Source organism: Mytilus galloprovincialis, chromosome 5, assembly GCF_965363235.1.
Source record: "Mytilus galloprovincialis chromosome 5, xbMytGall1.hap1.1, whole genome shotgun sequence".
NCBI classification, from domain to species: Eukaryota; Metazoa; Mollusca; class Bivalvia; order Mytilida; family Mytilidae; genus Mytilus; species Mytilus galloprovincialis.
The window spans coordinates 93,712,988-93,725,672 of NC_134842.1; the positions used below are offsets into that span (position 1 = coordinate 93,712,988).

At 31.5% G+C, this 12,685-nt stretch overlaps 1 protein-coding gene across 3 annotated transcripts; it reads left to right on the plus strand.

The window, feature by feature from the left end:
* Positions 1-81: 81 nt before the first annotated feature.
* On the plus strand, positions 82-8,207 carry LOC143076746 (sn-1-specific diacylglycerol lipase ABHD11-like). 3 transcript variants are annotated; one of them, XM_076252606.1, is made up of 6 exons: positions 82-247; positions 3,013-3,160; positions 4,013-4,186; positions 4,754-4,936; positions 7,504-7,688; positions 8,026-8,207. In XM_076252606.1, exons 1-6 carry the CDS (start codon positions 168-170, stop codon positions 8,168-8,170), a joined length of 915 nt encoding a protein of 304 aa, XP_076108721.1. In that variant the 5' UTR covers positions 82-167; the 3' UTR covers positions 8,171-8,207. The 3 variants fall into 3 exon arrangements, with proteins under 3 accessions (XP_076108721.1, XP_076108722.1, XP_076108723.1); XM_076252607.1 differs by having other exon boundaries at positions 91-151; XM_076252608.1 differs by lacking the exon at positions 82-247 and adding an exon at positions 319-523.
* Positions 8,208-12,685: the final 4,478 nt, after the last annotated feature.

Genomic DNA, 12,685 nt, shown 5'->3' on the forward strand with positions numbered 1-12,685 from the left:
GCGACTGCGCCATGTGCATCATAATCTTCAATGTGCTTATCATTTTGGTGTTCACCGATTTATTTTCAAGCACTAAATTGACGCAGACATTAAAAATAGCAGACAGCTTTTTAGATGTCATCCACATTTAATGACACTTCAACAACACCAGGTTAATTTCAAATTTAATGGCTTTTCGGAGGTCAATTTGTAAACCATCAAGCCTGTTTTATTTCGCTATAAGACACAAGTCAACTCAAAAACCCAGGTAAACTCAAAAGATTGTAACTCATAAACAGCTGCAGTTTCACCATTTTTAGATATGACATTGACTGTGACATGACTAAACTTATGCCTGATATAATCCCTGAAACAAACCTGGCAAATTTAAAAATTTCAATTTTTGTGCATGACATAAGGCTTCGATAAGGTTTAAGGCTTAGCAGAACAGTTATTGAGTTGTTTTTTCTTTAATGAGGCCAAATTTATATTCACTAGGATTCAATATGAGGCAGGCATAACCTGTGAAATGGGGACGAAGTCTGTATGTAATATGAGGCAGGCATTACCTGTGAATGGGGACGAAGTTTGTTTAAATTATTTTTTTTGTAACTTAAATATTTGTTATAAAAAAGAAACGGAAATACCGTAACGTTTCCGATTTTGGTTCTGTTGTTAGGGATTTTACTTGTGACGTTATTTAAGTTATGACGTCATGTTCAATGTAAACAAAGAAACGCAATGCATCAGGTAACGTTTATTCATACCAAAGACAAAGAATGATTAAAAATGAAATATTGGTATTATGTTCCTTGAGTTCCTATATGTTACTAGACTAATCAAAGTCTCACGACAACAAGACCGGAAGAAGGAAGTAGAGTTATGTGTTCTGCGCAGTTCCGGAAAATAAAAAACGCGACAAAAAAAAATTGAACGATTTTGAGTTCATTAGTACAATGAAAAATTTTCCCGATTTTAAAAAAAAGTAATTTTTTATTGAATTTTCTACTGTAATAGAGGACTTCGTCACCATATTATTTTTTTTAATTCCAACATGTTGATAATAGAAACGTAAATACCGTAACGTTCCCGATTTTGGTTCTGTTGATAGGGATTTAGCTGTGACGTTCTTTAAGTTATGACGTCATATTCAATGTAAACAAAAGAAACGCTTTGGTTACTCGTTACAATTAGTAGAGTTTGTTGAGTTTTAATCATACCTTCCGTAGTTTGACCTCTTGAACTTACCCAAGGCCTGGGCAACTCAACATGCTCAAATCAACTTCATGACAAACAGCAAAGAAGAGATTATTTGTCAATATTCGATGTCATACATGTCATATGGTACAAAATAGCTGACATTTAAAAAAAATGATATAAGAAAAGGGGCTATTCAGAGAAATTAATTTTTTGACTGAATTTTTCATTTTTCATATATATCCTGGCCGTCAATAATTTTGATAAAAAAAAAAACGAGAAAAATTATTATTTACGTACTTGAACCATGTGAGAAATTGAATTTAAAACAAACATGTTTACATTAGATGGTTAATTAGGCATTCAGTATCTATAGTACAGTCGAAGTAAGAAACTATTGTCAATCTAAATTAATTATTGTTTAACAATGATTAATTTAGAGTTGTCAACATATATTTGTTTCTTCCAACAAAAGTATCCCTTTTGGTAATAAACCTCTAACAGATGAACAGATAATCCTGTCAATGTATATTTGTTCCACCTAACAGAAGTTCCAATGGAAACTTTGTTATAAACAATGTCATAAATATCTGAACCTAATTGGAACAAATATTCTATACCATTTATTCCGTTAGGAACATTTACTGTAATATTTATTCCACTTCAAATAATATTCTAGAACATTTTTTCCATTTGGAACTTATATTATGAAGGAGCTTCTATTCCGTGACAAAATGATTATCATCTTGAGGCAAAAGTAACATTGTTTATAGTAGTGTTTAGTGGTTTCCGACAAACCCTAAGTTTTATTGACAAGTAATAACATTTTGTGTCATTGAGAAGACTATAATGAATCTAAATATGTTGACTGGATTGTCACGGAATAGAAGTTCTTTCATAATATAAGTTCCAAATGGAAACAATATTCTGGAATATTATTTCCACTGGAATAAATATTACAGTAAATGTTACCAACGGAATAAATGGTATATAGAATATTTGTTCCAACAGGAACAGATATTATGACATTGTTTATAACAAAGTTTCCAGGTGGAACAAATATACGTTGACAGGATTATCTGTTCATCTGTTAGAGGTTTATTACCAAAAGGGAAAAATATTTCAAAACAATAACTCACCTTGTAAACACATTTTTTCTAAGGTTGTTTTACCAGAAAGCTTTGATACTTTATTGCATTATTTTCCATCATATGTAGGTGACTTTGATAAATCTTTATCTTGATTCCATCAATTTAACAAGAGCAATTGTACTTTGTAAGTTTGACTACTTTTAGAGACATCTTCAGGGAAAGCAAATTACTCTTCTGAAACCATTTGGTATCTGTCATACTGGATATGGTTTTCAATGAGCATTGTACCATTATTAATTTGATTATTATAATCAGAGTTATGGGACTTAACATTATTTTGACTATTTAATTTCTCATTTCTCATGTTTATAGAGAGCAAAGGACATTTTAGTATGGCATAGAAATGTTGTCTTATCCATACCTGCCAACTGTCACTATTTGCGGGGGATTTCCCCCATGAAAGCTCCAAAATGGAAATTTTGAAAGAGCAATTTTGTCAACAATCTTGATCAAATGTTAAATAAAACAGTTATTTTTTATAAATGCAATAGGCTATTAAAAGTATGAAGAAGCCAAAAAACAACATTTAAATGCATTTGAAGGTCCCCTTGAAGGTTTTTTGGGACTACAAAAGTCCTCTTGCATGTAAAACCCCCCATGGGCATTCTGAAAAGCTGGCAGTTATGCTTATCATTAAACTATGAAATTATTTATAATATATGATACATTTTAGTTTTCATTGCAGTTTTTCAGGTCAGGGAGTATGTTTGTCATACAGAAATTATCAAGAGCCTGGCAGTTCTGGTCCCCCTGTAGTTATTACACATGGTCTTATGGGAAACAAAGATAACTGGCATTCTTTATCAAAACTGTGGAGTAAAAAGGGAAGACAGGTATACAGTCTAACAAGCAAAGAAGTTGCCTTAAAATTCATGTCCATTGGTCACTGGGTAATATTTATCTCATTGGCAACCATACTACATATATATCATGTATATTGAGTTTAGTTGTGACATGTAAGCTGAGAAACCATACATCCATCAGACAAATACAAAGACACAAAAAAACATTAAGATATCTAAAGTTAAAACACCTTTATTTTTTATTTTAACCTATTTTTGAGAATTGAAGAAGGCAAATTTTTCGTAAAATTTGATGTGGATTTTCCAAAGCTGTAATCAAACCTTAAGAAACCATGTACTTCATTGAAGATTGGTATCCTAAGAATAAAATGATTGTTGGTGTTTTAACACCACTTTTGGGCTATTTTGTGGCAGTCAGTTTTTATGGATGGAGGAAGCCAGAGATCCCTGAGAAAACCTTGACCTTTGATAGGATAACTGATATCCTATAGTCAATAAGATTGGAGTCAAAAGTGACTGCACAAACGGGGTTCTAACTACCAGTACTTAGACAACTTGGCCATCGAGGCCCCAAGAATGAAAATGAAACAACAGTATTATACTGTATATAATTACTGACAAATTTCTATATTTGGATCATACTGTGTATTGATTTATTTTCGTGGATACCAATTTTCAATGATTGAGGAAAAACTAGCATTTTTCTGGATAATTTATTTTGTGTTTTTTCCAAAATCTGTAGCATAATTAGGAAAATTTGCAATTTGTTGAACATTCAAATTTATGGTTCACCTGTTCCCACAAAATCAACAAATTATAATGAATCCAGTGTATACTTTTTGTGACATTTATGATGGTACATTTATTGTATTTTTACAATAGGTAATAACAGTTGATGTCAGGAACCATGGGGAAAGTCCACACACTCAAAGTATGGACTATTTTCTAATGAGTGAGGATATTATTAACCTATTAGATGAATTGTCAATAGACAAGGCTTGTTTACTGGGACACAGTATGGGTGGGAAAATGTCTATGGTCACAGCTTTACAACATGTAAGTACATATTTTACCCCTTTAAGAAGATTATTTAAAAACTTAAATTTAGATACATTTGTTGCTTACATGAGTGCAGAAAAAACACTCAAATTTATTGGGTGTTTACAAAAAATTGGAAAACGTTTTTGAACTGTGAATTGTTTGAATATAGAAAAAAAAATTGGCTTTTTATGAGCTTAATATATTTTTCAGATATAATCTAAATATAATGTTGTGAAAACTTGTGATCCAAATGCAATGTTTTTGCACAAGAGTAAAGACCACTGTAGAAATATCTCAATTGATCACAAGGAAAGTATATGAACAATGCTTTCCACAGTGGATACATTTGAAACTGAACTTGACATATATTTATTTTAGTCTTTGCAGATTAGTTTCAGTCAAAATGGGTTTGTCAGTTCAAAATTAATTTATGTAGTTTAAATTACATTGTTATTTGAACTTTTGGTACTTGTATTTCTTACTGTTACACATGAGATATAATTTTGTTCAGCAATGTTTTATGTCAGATGCCTAAAGCCCAACAAAGTATGTTTTAATAGATTTCTTTATAATAATTTTCAGCCAGAGAGAGTAGATAGTTTAATTGTAGTAGATGTTTCACCAACAGTTAGTCCAAGAGCTAAGACATATCCAGCTTTCTTACAAATGATGCTGAAAATTCAAGTACAGTTATACATGCAGCAAGATCTTCCTGTATCTGAGGCTAGAAAGATTGCTATCAATATGTTAAAGGAAGTAGAACCTGTAAGCAAGTTATGTCAAAAGTTATCTCCCCTTTAAGTTATCTACTGACAGTGACCCCTGTATGAAATTATAAGGCGTATTACGCCTGGAAATAAGGCGTATTACGCCTGGAAATAAGGCGTAAGTGGTAGTAACGTGTATAGATCCAGGCGTAAGGGAGCAGGAAATGTAAATTTGTAGTCCTTACAGGCGTAGAAAAAAGTGGTAAACCTGGCTTAAATTGAAATTTATAAGCAAGGCGTAAATTTTCTCACGGCATAATACTGTTGATATGGCGTAAATCATAATACCTATAATGCTTTGTTTAGAGGATCATAGGATTTTTTTTCAAAATTTGGCTCCTGGTTTTAGTTTGCAAGAGTTGGACTTATGGCAGCTTTATATATTCAGGGATAATAAGCTTGTTTTGTGCTTTTTGGAAGAATTTGTAATTGGAATAATTTTTATGGAATCAAACAGTTGAATGAAAATTGTGAAATAAAAGGAAAGTAGTAATACATGGTAAATAATAATAATGTGAGTATAACTAAGTTATTAAGTTTTAGTTCTATCAGAAATTTTGACATCCCAAAACCTTTATCCTTGGATGATAATATTAAAATCTTTTACTTCAGGTTAAATTGCAGTATTATCATTTATGTTTTAGATCAAAAGACAATAATTTTCCCAAAAAACTTAGTTAAAATGCAACTTTTATTTCAAGAAAAATTAATTGTCATAATTCTTATTTGCACTTAAACTTATTTGAGCCAGTGTCTGTCTAAAATGTATTTATTTATATATTAGCTTCTGCAATGGTTAATATTTCAAGTTTTTTGTCGAACAATAAGAAATAAAAGCAACAATACAGAAGTTTGTATCAAATACACAAAAGTACACAGCTAGGGTAATACACTGATCTAAAATAAGTGTAGTATTATGTAAGGATATTACACCTGGTTTATTTATTGACAAGGCGTACTCATTTAAACATTACGCCTAATTTTACGCCAGGTTTCCGCCTCAGTTACGCTTGGTTTAGGCCTGGTTGATGCCTGGACATGCATTTTGTAAACACTGCAATGCCACCTGGATATGGTACGAATTTTACGCCTGCATTCCGTGTCATATACCGGCGTCACACTTCGTACAGGAGTATATCAAGATTTTGCAATGTTTTTTAAAATCATTGCCAAAAATTGCAAAAAGAAAACTTGCATTATAAATTGTGAAATAATTATTTGTATGCAGCATTTCATGAAATTGCAATAATTGATCTCATTTGTTTGTCTGTTGTTCAAAAAGGGCAATAATTGATCTCATTTGTTTGTCTGTTGTTCAAAAAGGGCAATAATTGATCTCATTTGTTTGTCTGTTGTTCAAAAAGGGCAATAATTGATCTCATTTGTTTGTCTGTTGTTCAAAAAGGGCAATAATTGATCTCATTTGTTTGTCTGTTGTTCAGAAAGGGCAATAATGAATGCACTAAAAATGGCAATATAATAGATTGCACAAAAATGCAATAATGAATGCACAAAAAAAAATCTTTATTACCAACATTTTAACTATTTTTAAAAACTTAGTATGAATATTTTATATAATTTTTACTGAATTACATGCATGAATTTTTATTATTGTATTGGTCATATTTGTTGAAGTAAGTTATGGTAAATTATGTCATATATATATTCACAATTTATTTTTGCATAACAAAATAACAAAAATAGGACTCAGCAGAAATTGATGCTGACAAATCAAACTAAATATATTCCTTATCAATCTAAGATCTAAGATTAACATTATCAACAGAACTGAGCATTATTTCATTACTCATATTCATTGTGTAAAAGTGTGATAGAAAATGTATTAGTTACAAATGGGAGGTAACTCTGGTCAAATCAATATTTTGATATCAGAAAGATTCTTTATGTTTTCCACGAACATGAAAAATGACTTGTTTTTAATAATTGTAAATGTATTTTTCTTATGATAGATAGATTTGAATTGAACTTCAAACAACATCACTTCATTCATCTTATATCAAATTCTTTTTAAGATACACTGGTAGATATTTTTTTTATTGAAAAAGTCATATTATCTCAGCATGGCTATTTGCCAACATCTACATCATTTTGTGGAAAGATGTCTCATTGGCAATCATAACAACTCTTATTTTTAAAAATAAAAATGTCTTGTGACGAGAGTAAACTTCTTAAAATGTTTAGAAACAAGTGACAAATTTTTTTAAAAGTTTTTTTTATGCATCAAGCTCCTTACACAAGGTTTCTGACTAAATGCTTTGATGTTCTGAAAAATTTACTTTTACGTTTAAATTTAAAAGGTTAAATTAGTTCTTTGATTTCATGGTTTGAAAGTTACGTCACAAAAACAAGACGCAATTTTTTTTTTAGTGAAATGTTTATTCTTTTGTAAGATCAGTATAACAACATAATTGTAAAACTAGCTATATATAATTGTAATGCATCAAATAATAATTTTGGAAAAAATTCAAATATTTCATGATTTTGTTACTTTTTAATCAAAACAGTCTTACAAATGATAAAAGAGTTGATACTGTACCTTTGCAGGAATCACTTGTTAGACAGTTCCTAGCATCTAACCTCATACAGAAAAATAACAGATTTGTGTGGAAAGTGTACCTGGACAGTATTATAAACAATTTCAGTGATATTTGTGGTTTTCCTGAGTTTACAAATGTGCAATATAATGGACCTACTTTGTTTGTGGGAGGATCTGAATCTAAATATATAAGGTATGTAAATTCAGGGCTCATGGTCATAAATATATACTTAGTACTTGGAACCACAAATGCAGTATTTTGATTTGTTGATTCCAGTGTTTGTACGCTGATTGTGCTTGAAATTGTTATGACTGCAAAAAACATAATTCAATGCATTCATCTGATACTATCACATTTTTAGCACAAATACAGACTGCAATAGTTTTTTAATTTAAAGTAATTTGTTTGAGGATGTCAAGTATTCAATGAAAGTAAAATTTGTACTCAATCCATTAAAAACGTAAAAATAAAGGAATCCACAAAATTGCAGAAAATATCAGGAGTTAATTTTTCTTTTCTTTTTTTTCAGTGAATTAGAAGAACCAGAAATTAACAGACTTTTCCCTAAATCTCAGATACAACATATAGAAGGTGCTGGACATTGGGTTCATTCTGATAAACCTTCAGCTTTCTTAGATGTAGTTAACAAATTCTTAAAAGAACATCAGGAATAATTTATATATTTATTAAATTTTTATATTGAACATTTTATGAAGTGAGCTTATATACTTTGTAAAAATACCAATGGGGATCTCATAAACTTTTTCTTAAAAGAAAATAAGGAATAATTTATATATTTATTAATTTTTTGTATTTAACATATTACATTTTGTGAAATGAGCTTATATACTTTGTATAAATATCAATGGTAGTCTCATAAAATCTTACTTATAAACGATGAAAGTTGTTGAAAATGATAAATCTTTGCTTGACTATCAGGTATGGCCAGTGTTATACCAAGATACAGATAGTTGAACCACAAATATAAATGTTCAGGTGTAAACATTTCCATAGGCTTGATGCAGACTTTAGAAAACGACAAAATTCAATATCCATGAAAGTACAAGTTTTCATCCACCCAAAAAATCCACAGACACAGTAGTACAAAATGGGCATAAAACTAGTGAAGTTTCAGGTGATAATGTTTCTGACAGTATTCAGTGAAGATGACCACCTACAAGTTATTTTTTTAAGAAAAGGACCAGTAGGATAGATCAACCAAAGAATTGGCCCTTGAACTTAATTGCTTTAATTATAAGGGAAAAAGCTATGACAACAACTAAGGATGTTTCTGATTTTGGAAAGACACATAAACATGTGAAGGCTTGAACCACTTTTTTTCTGATCTTCATTTCATCTAACTACATCAGTTTAAAAGTACAAGCAAGCATAATCCCACACGAATGAACAAAAATAAAAATCATATACATATATAATCTTTTAAAGTTTCTGTCATGTATCTTATATGAGTTTTTACAGGAATTATTTGAGTTGTTTTTATCTTTTTGTTGACATCGGAACTTCATCATTTCATGTGATCATCATAAACATTTGGTTTAGTCCCTTTAGTTTTAAGCATGATTGAGTATATGAGTTGTTGGATGGTTGTTATAGATGTTTCAGTTTAAGGATGGTTGATACAGGGGTAACAGTTTAAGAATTGTGGATGCAGGTGTATCAGTTTAAGGATTGTTGATACAGGTGTACCAGTGTATGAAATGGTATCAACTACCCTTAAACTCATACACACATGGTTGATACAAGTGTATCAGATAAATGAATGTTGGAACAGTTATAGCAGTTTAAGGATGGTTAATGCAATTGAAACTGTGAACAGTTGGTCGGTACAGGTGCATCTTTCAGGATAAACTTTTGAGGCCACTAGCCTGAAGCAGAAATTTTGAAAATTTTAGCTGCATTCTGTTGGCTTGTAGAGACGAATTTTAGAAGCCTCAAAGCTATTTTTACAAGCCAATGCCGTAGGACTTGTGGCTAAGCGTGAAGACTGCAGATGTATCAGTGAATTGATGGTTGAAACAGGTGTATCAGGAAAAAGATGGTTGATACAGGTGTATCTGTTGAAGGATTATGGGTACTGGTATTTTGAATTAAGCAATAGTTAAAACAAGTGTATCAGTCGAATGATGTAGGTACAGGTATATCATTTAAATAATGGTTGGAACATATGTATCAGCCGAAGTATAGCTGGCTAAGGTCTGATTTACAAAATGGTTTGTACAAGTGAATCAGATGAAAAAGGGTGTGCACTGATCTATTAGATAAAAATCCCGGTGTATCAGCTGAAGAATGTTCGAAAATAGATTTTCAGTATAAGAATGGTTGGTACAAATGTATCTGTCTAATAATGGATTGTACAGTTGTATCAGTATAAAGAGTGTCGATACAGGTGTATCAGTCGAAGAATGGTTATTGCAGGTGTATTAGTTGTAGAATTATTTGTACAGGTGTATCAGATGAACAATGGCTCGTAGATGTATGTCAGTTAAAATATGGTATGTACAGGTGTATCAGTTGAAGAATGATGTATACAGGTGTATCAGTTCGTAGAGGTGTATCAGTTAAAGGATAGTTTGTACAGGTGTATCAGTTTAAGGATTGTTGGTACAGGTGTATCAGTTGAATAATGGCGTGTAGAGGTATCAGATAAAGAATTGTTGGTACAGGTGTATCAGTTAAAGGATTGTTGGTACAGGTGTATCAGTTAAAGGATTGTTGGTACAGGTGTATCAGTTAAAGGATTGTTGGTACAGGTGTATCAGTTAAATAATGGCTCGTAGAGGTGTATCATTTAAAGGATTGTTGGTACAGGTATATCAGTTGAAGCATGGTTTGTACAGGTGTATTAGTTTAAGAATTATTCGTATAGTTGTATCAGTTGAAGAATGATTTGTACAGGTGTATCAGTTGAATGGTTCGTACAGATGTTGCAGTTTAAGAATAGTAGGTACCTATATATCTGGTGAAGGATTGTTGATACATGTCTATTAGTTGAAGAATGAGTCGAACATATGTTTCAGTTTAATGTTTTGATATAGGTATATTATTTTAAGGATGAATAGTTATCAAAGGTACCAGAATAAATTTAGTACGCCAGACTACATAAGACTCATCAGTGACGCTCATATCAAATTATTTATGAAGCCAAACAAGTACAAAGTTGAAGAGTATTGGTTTGCATTAAATTTCGTAGTATGACTTCGTAGGTTTTAACTACTGAATGTAAAGCTAGCCTCACCATTTAAAAGATATATAGACTAAATAATGCCTGCTTGAAAGTCCAAAATAGCATAGGATATGTTATTATAAATGACGTCAGTTCGATAAGCTAGCTATGTAGCATATCGTTGACACAGAAAGATATCTCGAATAAATCACCTATACTATGAAAGGAACTCTAGTGTCATTTGTTACATGTTTTATACAGGTATAGATGAGTCATTTCAGGGATGTTTTATACAGGTATAGATGTGTCATTTGTTGGATGTTTTATACAGGTATAGATGTTTCACTTTCCGGGATGTTTTATACAGGTATAGATGTGTCACTTGTGGGTGTTTTATACAGGTATAGATGTGTCACTTGTGGGATATTTTATGCAGGTATAGATGTGTCATTTGTTGGATGTTTTATACAGGTATAGATGTATCACTTGTGGGATGTTTTATAAGGTATAGATGTGTCATTTGTGGGATGTTTTTTACAGGTATAGCATTTGTGGGATGTTTTATACAGGTATAGATGTGTCATTTGTGGGATGTTTTATACAGGTATAAATATGTCATTTGTTGGATGTTTTATACAGGTATAGATGTGTCATTTGTGGGATGTTTTATACAGGTATAGATGTGTCATTTGTTGGATGTTTTATACAGGTATAGATGTGTCATTTGTTGGATGTTTTATACAGGTATAGATGTGTTATTTGTTGGATGTTTTATACAGGTATAGATGTGTCACTTGTGGGATGTCTTATACAGGTATAGACGTGTCACTTGTGGGATGTTTTATACAGGTATAGATGTGTCACTTGTGGGATGTTTTATACCGGTATAGATGTGTCACCTGTGGGATGTTTTATAACGGTATAGCTGTGTCATTTGTGGGATGTTTTATACAGGTATAGATGTGTCATTTGTGGGATGTATTATACAGTATAGATGTGTCATTTGTTGAATGTTTTATACAGGTATAGATGTGTCATTTGTTGGATGTTTCATACAGGTATAGATGTGTCACTTGTGGGATGTTTTATACAGGTATAGATGTGTCATTTGTTGGATGTTTTATACAGGTATAGATATGTCACTTGTGGTATGATTGGTATACAGGATTGCGTTCAATATTGTAGCAGCTAGTATAGTCGCTATTTCTAAGACATATATCTACGTTGATCGATTTGATACGTAGCAAGGCTATCCAGTTTACGGCATAACTAGTGACGCCATTATGCATTCTTTGGATAGCATGAATTTGTTAAGCTAAGTAGATCTATTTAGCGGCTAGGCTAGCTTTACGTTCAGTAGTCAAACACTACGAAACACTACGAAGCATCTGTGCCGGGTATTGAAAGCGCCCCAGGTGTCTCTCCGATGTATGATTTCAAGTACGTATACATATTGTATAAATGGTTTGACTGGTACAGTTGTATTAACAAGTTAATATAGTAAGTTGCGGCAAAGGTAGATCAGTTTTATGGTAGTAAATGCAGTATGTTTCACTTATGGTATGGTTTTAACATTAATGATACAGATCAAACACATTGTATAGAAATATAATAGGCAAACTGATATTAGTAAATTTTGATTGGTACAAGTGTATAATTTTATAATTTAGTTGTAGGATTGATGCTACACATAAGCCATCTAAATCACCTCTTTTTATATAATTTATGATGATTTAGGTTGTTGCATGGTTGATACAGGTTGGTATTTCCGAATCTGAGGTATGAATACTGACACAATCGTATCGATTGTAAGATGATTGGTACAATATGTATTATATATTGAACGTATGATGCTTGGTAGCGTTATTTAAGCTTTTATGATTATTCATGCTTGTTTATCGTTTTGTTATTGATCATATTTATGTCATAGAGATGTTGAAGGAATCAGAATATCAATACATCTTCTATTAGTTAATGCTATAGAAAGAAACCATCAAATTGGTGA